This window comes from Vipera ursinii, assembly GCF_947247035.1.
Source record: "Vipera ursinii genome assembly, chromosome: 2".
In the NCBI taxonomy this organism is placed as follows: Eukaryota; Metazoa; Chordata; class Lepidosauria; order Squamata; family Viperidae; genus Vipera; species Vipera ursinii.
The window spans coordinates 75,065,776-75,080,906 of record NC_139513.1 but is presented as its reverse complement, the minus strand read 5'-3'; the positions used below and the strand labels follow the sequence as shown (position 1 = coordinate 75,080,906).

At 44.9% G+C, this 15,131-nt stretch overlaps 1 protein-coding gene across 1 annotated transcript in view; it reads left to right on the top strand.

The window, feature by feature from the left end:
• The window catches only part of LOC310634829 (glutamate dehydrogenase, mitochondrial-like), a gene marked incomplete at both ends in the record, with an annotated part of 38,269 nt that overhangs the window by 15,473 nt on the left and 7,665 nt on the right, over positions 1 to 15,131 (top strand). Inside the window, one exon of the mRNA XM_083353365.1 lies at positions 87 to 266. Within this exon, the coding sequence (XP_083209491.1) occupies positions 87 to 266 (180 nt within the window). The remainder of the gene's footprint in view (positions 1 to 86; positions 267 to 15,131) is intronic.

Sequence of the window (15,131 nt, the reverse complement as noted above, 5' to 3'; positions counted from 1 at the left end):
CAGGAGATGACACAGTTCTCAGCTTTCTGCCCTTGGGAAAATATTTAGTTGTATAGTTATATATTGCTTCATATTGATAATTGCAGGATATCAACTCATATGCCTGTGTAACTGGGAAACCCATAAGTCAGGGAGGAATCCATGGGCGCATGTCAGCCACAGGCCGTGGAATTCTATATGGAATTGAAAACTACATCAACAATGCAACATATATGGATCTTATTGGCCTCAAAACTGGTTTCTCTGGGAAAACATTTGTTTTGCAGGTAAATATAGTATTTAGGTGCTGTGGGATAGATATAATCTCATTCTTACAGGTTACTGTTAACAAGTCCATCCTTACAAATTGGGGCTGATGCTGCATTTCAAAAGTGGTTGTTGCTGTTACCTGCAAAGTCATGTCTGACCCATCGCGACCCTATGGACAACATTCCTCCAGGCCTTCCTGTCCTCTACCATTTTCTGGAGTCCATTTAAGCTCACGCCTACTGCTTCAGTGACTCCATCCAGCCACCTCATTCTCTGTCGTCCCATTCTTCTCTTGCCCTCAAAAGTGGTAACATAGGCAAATTGGACAAATTGAACTGGGATATTTGCTTGTATTTATTAAAACAATATTGTAAAAATTTGGATTTTGATATTTTACCTCGCTCCAGATAATTTGTTTATGTATAGCTACATATTTTGTACAGGATCATATAGATTATTTATTACGATCACAGCATTTTTGATGAGATTCATTATATGGGCATACACACAGACATAGTGTTACTATCCCAAATTTATCCACTGAAGATGTTTTCATTGAACGTTGTGGGCTATTATTTATCATGCTTATCAGGTGCAGGTTGCTGGATAGAAGCTAGGGCTGAGAGAGAAAATGACTGGTACAAGGCCAACCAATTGACTTCCATATCAAAGGGAGGATTGGATCTATCTATTTATCTATTTATTTATTTATTTACCTACCTACCTACCAGTGAGACTGAGAGAAAATGATCTGCTGGGATGAGAGGGAGGGAGGGACCTGGGATACTTGAAAGTGGGGAGGGATGTGCCAAAGGTTTGGGACATAAACAAACGAGTGAAGGATGGAAGGCACTGAAAAGATCTAAGGTTAGGCAGACTGATTGAATCTACTGTACAAGTAGTGTTCATACTTATTCAGTGATTGAATTTTATAATGGCACTGAATGAGAAATACTTGCAACCATCACAGCATCCCTGCAGTCATGTGATTGCAATTTGGGTACTTGATAATTGGCTTGCAATTCCAATGTTGCAACATCGAATAGTCAAGTAATTGCAATTTGCAATCTTCACTGCCAGCTTCTGACAAGCAAAGTCAACAGGAAAGCTGGCAGAGGTCTCAAATATCAATCATGTAATTGCAGGATGCTGCCAAATAAGGATAGCATCTGCGACTGCCAGGATTGCTGTTGTAAGCCAATCCCTTCATCATCTTAGCCACTTTTCTCTGAATTCTTTCTTCAACATCTTTCTTGTACCGTATTGTCAATATTTCTGGTTCAGTCTGAACTCTCAAGAATAAACTAGAAATGCTCAGTTATTTTCTGATCTCAACTGCAGCACACTGCTAGCTCATATTAAATCTATGCTCTGCCTCACAATTGAGTCATGTCCCATGTATGTTGTTGTCAGGTCCCCAAATTCTTATTGTCTTCCTTGTATATATACTCTTGTGCTCTTGTTTTGGGGCCTGCCATTCTATTGGGGGGGAGGGGGAATAATTATTCGCTTGGGATAACTTTTGCTTTCTACTTTTCCTCTCCCGCCTCTATCCACTTGAGAAAGGAATGTGTCTCCCTTATCAGCGAGATGGTTACAGAGAAATGAAACTGAAGAAGACCTTGAGATGCGCACCAACTGTGCCAGTTACCCGCACATTGTTGCCACTTGTGGGTTGGCTGAATTTCAAATGGACATTATGACTCTTATTAGGAGGAATATTGCTGGTTTAACCATACCGTTTAAGCGGGATTTTCTCCAGATCCCACCTTGACTTCCCTACTGTCACGTTGTTAGTTGCGAAGTTGTGTCTGACCCATCGCGACCCTATGGACAACATTCCTCCAGGCCTTCCTGTCCTCTACCATCTTCTGGAGTCCATTTAAGCTCACACCTGCTGCTTCAGTGACTCCATCCAGCCACCTCATTCTCTGTCGTCCCCTTCTTCTATTGCCCTCAATCTTTCCCAGCATTAGGCTCTTCTCCAGTGAGTCCTTCCTTCTCATTAGGTGGCCAAAGTATTTGAGTTTCAACTTCAGGATCTGGCCTTCTAAAGAGCAGTCAGGGTTGATCTCCTCTAGGACTGACCGGTTTGATCACCTTGCAGTCCAAGGGAGTCGCAGGAGTCTTCTCCAGCACCATAGTTCAAAGGCCTTGATTCTTTGGCGCTCAGCCTTTCTTATGGTCCAACTTTCACAGCCAATCTGTCACTACCTCCATGCCTGTTTCAAGAGTTCTGCTTTCTTGGATGGTTAGCTGAGGTGGGTCTTTACAGTTGTACTTTGTAAGAGGAAAGGCTTGTTAGTATGTGATGGCAAAAAGCAAAAGGAGTCTGGTAGGAGCTTTGACAACTAACAAATTTTATTAAGGCTGTGAGTTGCAGCTGATTTTACGCATAGAATGGGTAGACTAATGTAGGATGAGGTGAAAGATGGAGGGGATGGGGAAGATAGGTTATCTGTATCTGCAGCTCACAAAAGCTTATGCCTTTTAATAAAATATTAATTGGAGAAAGTGATACTAGACTCCTGCTATTTTGTACCTATGCATCTGGTTCTTTCTACCTAAGTGCACAACCCTTTATATCTTGTGCTTGAACTACATTTTTGAAAAATAGAGGCCAGAGTTCAAGTAATATTAGCCTTTTGAACCTTGAAGCTGTCATCTCAGATGTTAGCAGCTTTCTTTAGCTTTGTGTCATCGGTAAATTTGCTGAACCTCTCTTCTATCCCCTCATCTAGGTTATTTATGAAAATTTTCAAGAGCACTGGGGGGATTAGGGATAGGCTAGTGAGATATGCTGCCCTGGGAATTCTTTGGAGAGAGAGAGAGAGAGGGGTAGCGCATGTCAGCTTTGTCCTTTTCTTTTTTTCCTCAGCCAGCAGTGCTGATGCCTGTAACATTTTGTCTGCTTGTCATCTACCTTCCAGCAGAACAGTGTCTACACAGAGTAGCTTCATTTTGTTCTATATATGGATCACAATATCTGAAACTATAAAAATACCTGTTCATGGAACCATTCAGAATAGAATGTATTCACACCTCTATTGAGTTTCTGTTGAAGTAAATTGTTACCATCTGCTTTAAGCTGCTATAAGCTTCCATATGGCTGTATAACTGGCTAGGACAAATTTCTAGCAATTTGCTCAACTCCTATCATAGTGTATCAGGTAGAGATAGACTAGTAATATTATTCTGTAGGCTAATAAATTTTGGCTTTTAAAATGTCACCAAGGCTTCTCAGATTTCACAGCACAATCGTAAGCCAGAAGCTCTACCATGGAACAGGTCCTTTTCTTTCCAATCCACGGGGATGTAAAAAGACTTCAACAGAAGGAGATCAAATTTGGCATGATGGGAGAAATTAGCAAAAGAAAGATTAAATAGAAAATAGCCAAAATCTGTAGAAACTGCAAAAAAAATAAAGTAGAAAAAATTCTTCCACCATTTTCCAATGAAAAACAGTCAGACGGTGCTTGGAATCTTGTTGACTCCTCCATTTTAAATCCCTTCTTCTTTTCCAGATCAGTTTTGTAACTCAGAGTGGAGCTTATGTAGACTACACTACTCCATATTTCTCAATGCACATTTACTCACCATGAGAGGAAAGCAGAAAAACATACTTGCAGAGGCAGCATGTGCGCACACACATTTCTGTTGATCCTTAGGGGAAAATCCTTGTGTGCTTCTGTTCCTCCCCCCCAACTTTACTGCATTTCAGAGAAAAACATGGACATTGCAAATGGCCATTAGTAGAAGAAGTTGAAGGACTTCCAAAAGCCATGATCTGCATTCTTTCCATGCCTTTCTTATAATACAACGTTGTAACATTATAGTCAAATTATAAACTAGCTGAATTTGTTGGTAACTTCAATATATTAACTCCAATCTTTTTGTTATAGAGCATAAAATTAGACAATCTTTAAACTATAGTGCTAATCTAGAAATGTAGGACCAAATCAAAAGGTCTGAATGGCATCCAGAATTGCTCACTATGGAAGAGGAAAAAAACAGTGGTGCTTTTTATAATCGTGTACAACTCTCAGCTAAAGCCTCAGAGAGTAGAACCCATCCTGAAAAGACAATTTTCTTTTCTGCTGTGTTGCTTACTGTATTTCACTCCTAATATGATGCAGCTACTGACCAGCAACTAGGGGTCACATAAAGGACATTCAGAAAGCCTATATGATATTCCATCAGGATAGTTACATTGTTCAGAATAAGCAAAATTCATGTACATTTTTACACTTCTTTGATTATACTTTTTAATCATTGATGGCTAGAGAACAATCACAGCCTACATTGTTTGGATTTATTAGTTTGGATTTGGGATGTGTTAGCATTATGAACAGTGGCATCCTATGTCTGTTGCTGCCTTTTATATTACTTGAACTTTGGGCCTCACTTGTTTAAGAAAAAGAAGGGTGTGTGTGAGTATTCAGGATGTCTGTTTGATTTGGTGAACGTGCTATATCCCTGAAAAAGAAGGCCATGATCTACAAAAATATATGGTATAATAAGATTTTTACAGTACCTTCCTTTCTCCAGCATGACGAGTGGAGAATCCACAGATTGGTTGATCTTGCCTTTCAACCTTTGACATGCCTCTCTCCTTCCGGCTAGGAATCCTCAGTCATGACTTAGTCTTAGCCCAAGAGAGACATGGTTAAGGTTGGCTCTAGCAGAAGGCAACACCATCTTGGATTCTTCCCAGGTTGTATCCTTCCTTCCCTTATTGTTTTCTGCACTGATTTCAGTGCTGATATTCAAAACGCTGTGTGTTACAGGCTTTGGCTGAAGCCTTAAGGTGTTGTTTTTTTTTTTTAGTTTCTAGCAAGCCACTAGTGCAGCGGCCGCCATTTTGGACGCCACTTTAGTTGCTCCCGAGGGGGGTGAAATCCTCCCTTTCAGTGAAGTTTATTTAGCAGCAAAACAGTTTTATTTGGGCACATTCAGCTAGCAGCCTTCTTACCCCGGCTGCTGAATATACTATTACAATCAGCTAATTGTCTCTCGAGTCGGAGCAGGAGGTGTTTTTACTGACAACTGCCATTTTGAAAAAGAACAAAAACCTTTACCAGGCATTCAGAGAAACAAAAAAACTGTTTTCAAGGTGCTTTCAGGCTACTGAGCAGCTCTCATTTTAGTAAAAAAAAAAGACTGGCTCATTGCTTTAAGGAGGTGAGCAATCGGTCAGACATTTCCAAGGCTTCAGGGTGTGGCTGAGTGCCTGCCTTAGCTACCTTCATTCATTAGCAATGCCACTGCTCATAGTGTGCTGGCTACCCCATTGACTGGTCTTGCTGCCACCAAAGGAATTTTGGAGTGTGCTGGCTACCATTCAGTTGGTCTTGTTGCCACCAACAAGACTATGTGTGCTGGCCGTTATCATTAAGTTGGTGTTGCCGCCACTAACAAGACTTTATGTGTGCTGGCTGTTACCATTAAGTTGGTCTTGCCTCCACCAATGGATTTGTATGTGTGATGGCTGTTACCATTAAGTTGATCTTGCCGCCACCAACAAGACTTTACGTGTGCTGGCCATTACCATTAAGTTGGTCTTGCTGCCACCTCCAGGATAGCGTGTATGCTGGCTATCCCATTAAGTTGGTTGTGTTGCCACTGCTGCTAACCACAACTTAGCTCTTACTATTGAGTTCTTGCTTTTGTAAACGCATTGTGATTGCCATTTCCAGACTATCTCTAGTGTCATAATGGCAGACGAATCTACAGAAGCTCAGGTACAAGGTACCTCCAGCAGCTCGCCCAGACGCAAGAAGCTCAAATCAGCCAAGCAGGAGACGGCTGGGAAGCTCAAGTCCAGAGCTATCTCTGGCAAAAGGTCTTCCAAAGTGACGGAGGAAGAAGCAAGAAGCAACCAGGCATTGGAAAGGCAATTCTCCAAAGTTGCGAGGCAAAGGACGGATGAAAAGGTTGGTCAGAGCACTTCAATCTCTATGGAGGCATCGGTTTTTGGCTCTCACCAAGCTCCTCCCTCGGCCGCTCCTAGTGCCTGGTCCCCAGAGGGTGAGGCAGGTCATTTCAATTTTCCTGTGATGGAACAGGTGGAGTTGGCTTCCCCTCCTAGTGAAAGGCTCGGCCTTCAGATCCCTGCTTCTCCTCTTACAGCTAGGCCTCTGGGCCCAGAGGCCACATTCACTCCCACAGTGGCAGGACTTCGTCCTCCAGATGCTCAGGAGCCAGAACTGTCAGAGAGACTACAGTTTCTGATTTCTCAGATCATTGCCCAAGGCATAGCTTCAACCATGCACCAGGCAGCTCGGCCTGAATCGATAGCATCGGAATATCCTCATAGCAACGTGTCATATTTTCCCCAGGCGGAATCTGCCGCATATCAGGGGTTAAGTTTCCCCCTCACATTCCTCTAGAAGTAGGATGACATTCACAGGGGACAAGGACCAGAGAGAGCAGGGGATGTCAGAAGATGAGGACTTATCTCCTGACCCCCCTCCTTTCATAGGCCTGTTTATTCTGGCTCTCTTCAAATTCTTGCTGCGCAAGGCCAGGAGCACTGCTCAACTTGGTCCTGAAAGTGTTTTGCAGGTGGAACCTTCCACCAGCCAAGCGTCTACCAGTCAGGTTTTTTTGGAACCAACTTTTACTCAACAGGACATTCCCTGTCCTCCCCTTTTTCTCAAAGTTGTCCAGCGACAATGGGGAGCGCCAGGTACCTTCCCATCCACAGGGGGAACAGATAAGTTATTTAATACAGCTCCAGCACCGTCAGAGGTGCTAGCAGTTCCCACAGTAGATGAGCCCTTAGTACCCTGTGCCTGGAGATATAGCGGAGGCTCTGAAGTCTGAGGATAAGAAGGCGGAGCTTAATTTCCGCAGGACCCATCAAGCCTTAGTATGGACAGTGAAGGCAGCTTCATCCACTTCTTTTTTCGCCAGAACTTCTCTTCTCTGGCTTTAATTTAATTTAATTTAATTTAATAATTTAATTTGTATACTGCCCTTCTCCCGAAGGACTCAGGGCGGTGAACAGGGCAATACACAATAAAAATACAATACAAAAATTAAAAAGCCATTAAACATTATGCCCATAAAATTAATACATATTAAAATTAAAACTATTTATAAAAACCCAACCCCATCCTGTCAGACCAGGCCAGCTTGTTCGAAAAAGAAAGTTTTGAGATCGCGCCGGAAGGAGCAAAGGTCGGGGGCCATCTGGAGCTCAACCGGTAAGCGGTTCCAAAGGTCTGGCGCGCCCACAGAGAACGCTCTCCCCCTGGGGGTCACCAATCGACATTCTTTGATCGGCGGCACCCTGAGGAGGCCCTCTCTGTGGGAGCGCACTGGACGGAGGGAAGTTGACGCCGGCCGCAGGTGTTGCCGTAGGTAATCCGGACCCATGCCATGAAGGGCTTTGTAAGTCATCACTAAGACCTTGAACCTCACCTGGAGAGCAACCGGTAGCCAATGCAGCTCGCGGAGCAAAGGTGTAACATGGGAGTATCGGGGAAACTCCCAAGACAACTCGCGCGGTTGCATTCTGCACCAGTTGGAGTCTCCGGGTGGACCTCAAGGGCAGCCCCATGTAGAGAGCATTACAGTAGTCTAGACGAGAGGTCATGAGCGCATGAGTGACTGTGCGCAAGGCATCCCGGTCTAGATAGGGCCGCAACTGGCGCACCAGGCGAACCTGGGCAAAGGCCCCCCTAGTCACAGCTCCAATATGCTCTTCCAAAGAGAGCTGTGAATCTAGAAGGACCCCCAAGTTGGGGGCCCTATCTACGGGGGGTAATAGCTCACCCCCCATGGCCAATGATGGAATAATCGGAATTTCCCGGGATGCCGGCACGAACAGCCACTCAGTCTTGTCAGGGTTGAGTCGAAGCCTGTTCTTCCCCATCCAGACCCGGACCGCCTCCAGGCAACGGGACATCATGTCGAGGGCATCACTGGAGTGGTTTGGGGTCGAAATAAAAAGCTGGGTATCATCAGCATATTGGTGATACCCAACTCCAAAACCACGAATGATCTCACCCAGCGGCTTCATATAGAAGTTGAACAGGAGAGGCGAGAGAACCGATCCCTGAGGAACTCCACAAATGAGAGGTCTCAGGGTCGATCTCTGTCCCCCTGCCAACACCGACTGCGAACGTCCCAGAAGGTAAGAGGAGAACCACTGGAGAACTGTGCCTCCCACTCCTAACCCTCTGAGACGTCGCAGCAGGATACCATGGTCGATGGTATCAAAAGCCGCTGAGAGGTCTAAAAGGACTAGGACAGAGGAGCAACCTCTGTCCCGAGCCCGCCAGAGATCATTCACCAGCGTGACCAATGCCGTTTCCGTGCTGTACCCGGGCCTGAAACCCGATTGGTACAGGTCTAGGTAGTCAGCTTCATCCAAGAACAAAGGGAGCTGCTGCGCCACCACGCTCTCAACAACCTTTGCCAAAAAGCGAAGGTTGGAGACCGGACGATAGTTGTTTAAAATTGCTGGGTCCAAGGCAGGCTTCTTGAGGAAGGGTCTCACCACCGCCTCCTTCAAGGTGGCGGGAAAACTAACCTGACTCAAAGAGGCAGTAATCACTTTGCCAATTGCAGGCTAGGGTTCCACCAGAAGAGGTACGGATGCACCAAGATCTAAATAAATTGGTGGCTGCATCTGAGTACATGGCTGATTCCTCTTTGCACACGGCCAGATTTTCCTCCTGGGCATTAGCCTCTAACATCACCTCCCGCAGGCTTCTGTGGCTCAGCCACTGGCAAGCCGATGCTAAATCCAAGTGGAGGTTGGCCTCAGCCCCTTACAAGGAGGGCCAGTTATTTGGAGAGGCACTGAATCCTTATCTCATAGAGAATAAGAATAAGCGTAAGATCATGCCACCATGATCAGGAGAATGGACAGGAGAGCTACCTCTTATGCCCGCAGGCAGTCCTTTTGCCCGTCCTACACGGGCTTGGATTTTACGCATTACTCCCGCACTTACCCCTCAGACCAGAACGTCGATTCGACAGGTCTGGTAACAGGGACAGATGCAGACAGCAATTTCAGGCCAAACGGCTCTTTCGAGGCACGGGAGGCTGTCCTTTCCAACGGTCGAAGTAACAACAAGAGTACCTCTCCCATAGGGGACAGGTTGGCCCTCTTTGCACACAGATGGGAGACCATCACTACAGATCCTGAACACCATAAGATTAGGCTTGACTCTGGAGTTCAACTACATTCCCCCGAGGCATTTTGTCTGTTGCCCATCTTCCCAAAATCCAGTCAAACAGCGCCTCATGAAGGAGGCAATTCGACATCTGGAAATTCAGGCCATCGGGTACCTGCAGAGCAAAAAAGACAGGGTTTTTATTCCACTCTGTTCATTCTGAAGGCATCGGGAGGATGGAGAGTGATCCTGGATTTAAAGAAACTAAATACCCATTTGGTATACAAAAAATTCAAGATGCAGATGCTCCACTCCATCTTAGCGGACATCAGAAAGGGGGACCTCCTGACGTCAATCAATCTGACGAAGGCCTACCTGCACATTTCCATCCTTCCCGGGCATCGCAAATTCCTCAGGTTCTGCTACGCAGGCCACCACTTTCAATACAGAGTTCTACCATTCGGCCTGTCATCGGCCCCCCGGTTATTCACAAAGGTCCTGGTAGCAGTGGCTGTGCATCTGAGAGCCTTTCCGGTACGTGTCCAGTGTTATCTGGATGACATCCTTATCTAATCCTCCTCAGTGCAATTGGCTCAGTCAGACCTGGCATTGTCCATCAAGACTCTCCAGGACCACGGGTTCTCGGTGAATTTTCAAAAAAGCCAGACAGTTCCCTCCACCTGCATCCTTCACCTGGGCACGGTGATAGACACAAGGAGGTGCAAGGTTTACCTGTCTCAGGAACGTCAGGACAGTATCCAATCCCTAGTTGCCCAGATTCAAAGAGAGTGAGTAGTCGCCCTGGCAATTCTTTCACAACTGCTAGGAAAGATTGTTTTCTGCATAGCAGTAGTTCCTTGGGCTCGACTCCACTCCAGAACCCTTGAATGGTTCTTGCTCCCCCGTTCAAGAGACTAGGCACAAGTTCCTTCAACCACAAGGTAAGGGTCCCATCACAGACCCTGCAGTCCCTCAAGTGGTGGGTCTCTCCAGTGATGGACAGGGGGACCTTATTCAAGGAGCCCAACCGACTCATCCTAACTTCGGATGCCAGTTTGTTCGGCTGGGGAGCACACCTCCACTCCCAGTTGGCCCAAGGTTGGTGGTCCCGGTCAGAACTGAAACACAACATAAATTGGTCGGAGCTCAGAGCTATTCATCTGGCCCTACGCCACTTTTGCCACACAGTGGCAAGGCAACACGTTCTAGGCCTCATGGACAACATTGCAGCGAAAGCCCATATCAACAGGCAAGGAGGTACCCACTCCAGGTCCCTCAGGGCCGAGGCTCAATTATTGGGAACCTGGGCAGAAACCAACCTCTTGTCCCTCAATGTGGAGCACATCTTGGGAGAGATGAATTGCCAAGTGGATTTTTTTAGCAGGGCAACAGTGGACTACTCAGAGTGGCGCCTGCACCCAGATCTCTTCAGGGAAATATCGGAGAGGTTCGGTCATCCTGTGCTGGACTTGTTCGCTACTCAGGCAAATTCTCAGCTCCCGAGGTTCTTCTCCTGGTTCCTGTCTTCAGGGGTGGAAAGGGTAGATGCCCTCTGCAGCCCATGGCCCGGAGAACTCCTATATGCGTTCCCTCCTCTCCCTCTGATCCAAGCAGTTATCTGAAAGATACTGCAGGAATGGGCAGAGGTGATACTCATTGCTCTCCATTGGCCACGATGGCCATGGTATGCCGACTTTGTTGCTCTATCGATATCTCCTCCTTGGAGGATACCTCAAGATCGGATCTCCCTCAGCCAAGGGGCTCTACAACATCCAGAGCCTCAGTGGCTCCAGCTAACTGCCTGGCATTTCAAAGGCAACTCCTAGCAGAGGAGACCTACTCATGAGGTGTGATTAATATGATTCAGGCTTCAAGACGGCCTTCTACCAATCGAATCTATGATTCCACATGGAAGGATTTCTGTAACGTGTGGGAAACAATAATTGGATCCGGCTACTGTTCCTGTTCCCAGAATATTGGATTACTTACTGGAGGGGCTTAAGAAGGGCTTAGCACCCAACACTATTCGCAGGCAAGTCGCTGCTCTGTCCACAGTGCTCACATATGGCAACTCAGAACCTTTGGCTCACCATCCCATGGTGCGGTCCTTTATCAAAGGAGCCATCAACACAGCCTCCCGTGGTCCACAGATATCGCAATTGGGACCTGTCCAAGGTTTTACAGGCTCTCACTTCATCTCCATTCGAGCCCATCAGAACCTCATCTCTGCAGTTTTTGACACTTAAGGTCGCCTTCCTAGTAGCCATTACATTGGGTAGGTGCATCTTGGAATTGGCAGCATTTTCTGTCACAGATGACTTATGCATTTTTCACAAGGACAGGGTGGTCTTACGCTTGGATCCCTCATTTGTTCCCAAGGTCAACTCATTGTTTCACAGAACACAGGAGATGTGCTGCCAGATTTTTGTCCAGAGCCGTCCCATGAATTGGAACGTAAATGGCACATCTTGGACGTTCGTACAGCATTGCGTTGCTATATTAAGCGAACTGCCTCTTTTCGAAAATCTGAAGCCCTCTTGGTTTCACTCCAGCCCTCTTCCATGGGTCAGAAGGTGTCTTCCTCTACTATAGGCAGATGGATTAGGGCTTGCATAGCGGGGGCATACCAGGCACACTCCTTGCCAGCCCCAAAGCGAATTACCGCACATTCCACCCACAGTGCTTCAACTTCAGCGGCATGGGCAACGCAGGCATCGACAGAGGAGATATGCAAGGCGGCAACATGGTCGTTCCCTTCCCCATTTGTGAGGCATTACAAGTTAGATAAGTTCGCCTCAGCAGGCGCTTCATTTGGCAGGAGAGTTCTCCAAAGAGTAGTGTCAGATAGTGGGACACAGGCCCAGACGTCTTCCCACACATAGGGACAGTGAGGCTTTGGTATGTCCCATCTGTGGATTCTCCACTCGTCATGCTGGAGAAGGGGCGTTGTCTTACCTGAATGCCTTTACTCAGTATGACGAAGGAGAATCCACTCCCCCCACTAGGGTCCATCCGGTCCTCTGTCAGGGGAAATTGAGCCACCACCTTGTATAATCATCAATTGCTGCGCCTTCATCATGACTGGGGATTCCTAGCCGGAAGGAGAGAGATGTGGCAAAGGTTAATTGACTTAGTCTCTAGGGCAGAAAGGCAAGATCAACCCATCTGTGGATTCTCCCATCATCATGCTGAGAAAAGGCGTTCAGGCAAGACAACCCCCCATCTGTTCTCCAAAGAGCTTAAATGTATTCTTGCCTTCCATCCTGCTTCATGCTCACTGTGGGTGTGGTCTTATGAAGTAGGTTATGCTGAAAGGTGAGTAGTTGATCAAAATATATTTCATAAGTTTCATAATGGCTTTTGTTTTTAACTGGAATTTTCTCAATAGTAGGCCAGCTTTTTACTTAAGGCACTGTGACCTTGAGGTACTAAATAAGTGTTTATATTGTTGTTGTTAGCTGCGAAGTCGTGTCCAACCCATCGCGACCCTATGGACAACGTTCCTCCAGGCCTTCCTGTCCTCTACCATCTTCTGCAGTCCATTATATTAGAGCACAATAAATAGCATGTCCTTCAGATGTGTTTATTGGAACCAATGTTTTACTTGGGTTGTACCTTTTTGAGTACCAGCTCTCTTTCAGAGAGAATTAATATATTTCTTCTAAACTGGCAATTTGCCAACCTCTCTTAGGAAATAATTTTTTTTTTGCCTCAGGTTGAAAAACTTGGCAAGCAGAGCAAAGCTGAGTTTGTATAAGTAACTTTCTCTAAGTCACCTCTATTGTATTGAGTTTGCTGAGCAATCCCTCAAGAAATGCTTCACTCACTATAATTAACTTATCAAGAAAACTAAATTTGGAGGGAAAGCCCTCAAATTCTTTGGGAGTCTTTGTGCATTGTTATTCTTCTCCAGTTGTCAAAGAAGTCAAGGAGGGGCACAAATGAGTTAGTATACAAGCAGTTGGCAAAAGTGGAAGAGCTGAGTTACTGTGAGTTATTTCCCACCTGAATTTTCTTTTTCCATTCTTCACGGTTAAATCTAAATTGGAATTGCTCATATAATGTGATTTAGTCGTTGATATCTTATTGGGAAGTTCTATAGTGAGTGTTATCCTTGTATTTTGCTGTTTTCTATGGATTTTTTTAAAGTTCATTGAACAATGGATGTTTTAATGAATGCAAAGTTCATTAAGAAGCTAAATATCCCAACTGATCTAAGCATACGTCCTTCCTGTACGGATAATATAGGGGGGGGAGGCAACAGCCTGGTTTTATTACAATTGAAAAAAGCACAGATTTTTAAATTTGTTTTTTCTTTAAATAATCAATTCAGCACTTGTAGTTAAAGATTTTCTTTAACTAGTAGAAGCCCTCCCCCACAAGTCCTACATGCTGCAGTCATACAAAGAAACAACAGTTTATGTATTTTATTTATTGCTTATTGAATAGATTTTTATCCTGCCTTTGTGGTTTGCTATTCCAGGAATTCTGAAGAGTGAACAAACATTGCTTATGCCTGTTGGCTTTGCTTTTGTTTTTCAGGGCTTCTCTCCACTATTGCAGGGGTCCCCAACCTCTGGGCCATGGACCAGTACTGGGCTGCAGCATGCCAGCAACCAGTCCGCACATAGAAGAAAAGCCCCATCCACAGGATGCAGGCAGCACACAGAACCACGCCCTTTCCAGTCTGTGGAAAAACCTCTCTCCATGTAACCGGTCCCTGGTGCCCAAAAAGTTGGGGACCTCTGCACTACTGAATTAAAGGACATCCAGCTTGAGTCAGTACAGAATAATGCAGTAAAAAATTAACTGCACCCTATTTCCAGCCTGTCCTCCTATTAAGTCTGTTGAAAAGTTTTTCCTGATTTCTGAACGTGCTTCTAGTTTATAGACAGGATTGTTGGTTTTCCCCTCTGGCTATGCTACTGTCCACCTTTAATATATCACAAGTAAGCAGGAAAGACATCTACCAATCAGGGCACTATAGAAGATGAATCTCATTTTAAAACTCCCTTTTCTGAAGTGGTTTTCTGTTCCTCCCATTTTACACACTTGGTATCTCCCAAACTAGAATAATATGAAAGAAAGAAACATAAAGGGAAAAAAATCATAGAAGAGAAGGCACCCTCTGCCATGATGGCACAATTAACTAGGTTTGATAGTTGCTGAGTTCTGTTACTTTTGGAGAACCACAGAACTTGTAATACCCAGTTTCAGTAAAACATTTTTAATGAAAGCTAAATAGAATAATTGAAACATATTTCAAAATAAAATGAAAAAAATAAAGTATATTTTTAAACCTGTCATGATTGTTAAAAATATGATTATCCTTCAACTTGACTAATTCTGCCTGGATAAATGTCTAATGTATTTAGATAGGGCATTCAATTCTTAAATGCCTGACAAGTAGGGTTTTTTTCTGAAATCTTGCCAAGAAAACTGCAGGGATTTGTCTAGGCAGTCATCAAGAGTTAGTGCTGACTTAAAAGCACACATATATGCAAGAAGAGCCAGTTTGGTGTAATAAGGCATCAGGCTAGAAATCGGGAGGGGGGGGCGGAAAGCACATTCTTAATTTGCTGATTTTTGTTACAAATGTAATTATTCTTCAGCTTGACTAATTCTGCCTGGATAAATGTCTAATACACAATAGTACAATCAACTCTAAAATGCCTAATAAGCAGCTTTATCAGCGAGACTGTATTTTTAGAGTGAAAGATTTGAGGTCTCAAATTTCCTTTCCCAGAAATCTTC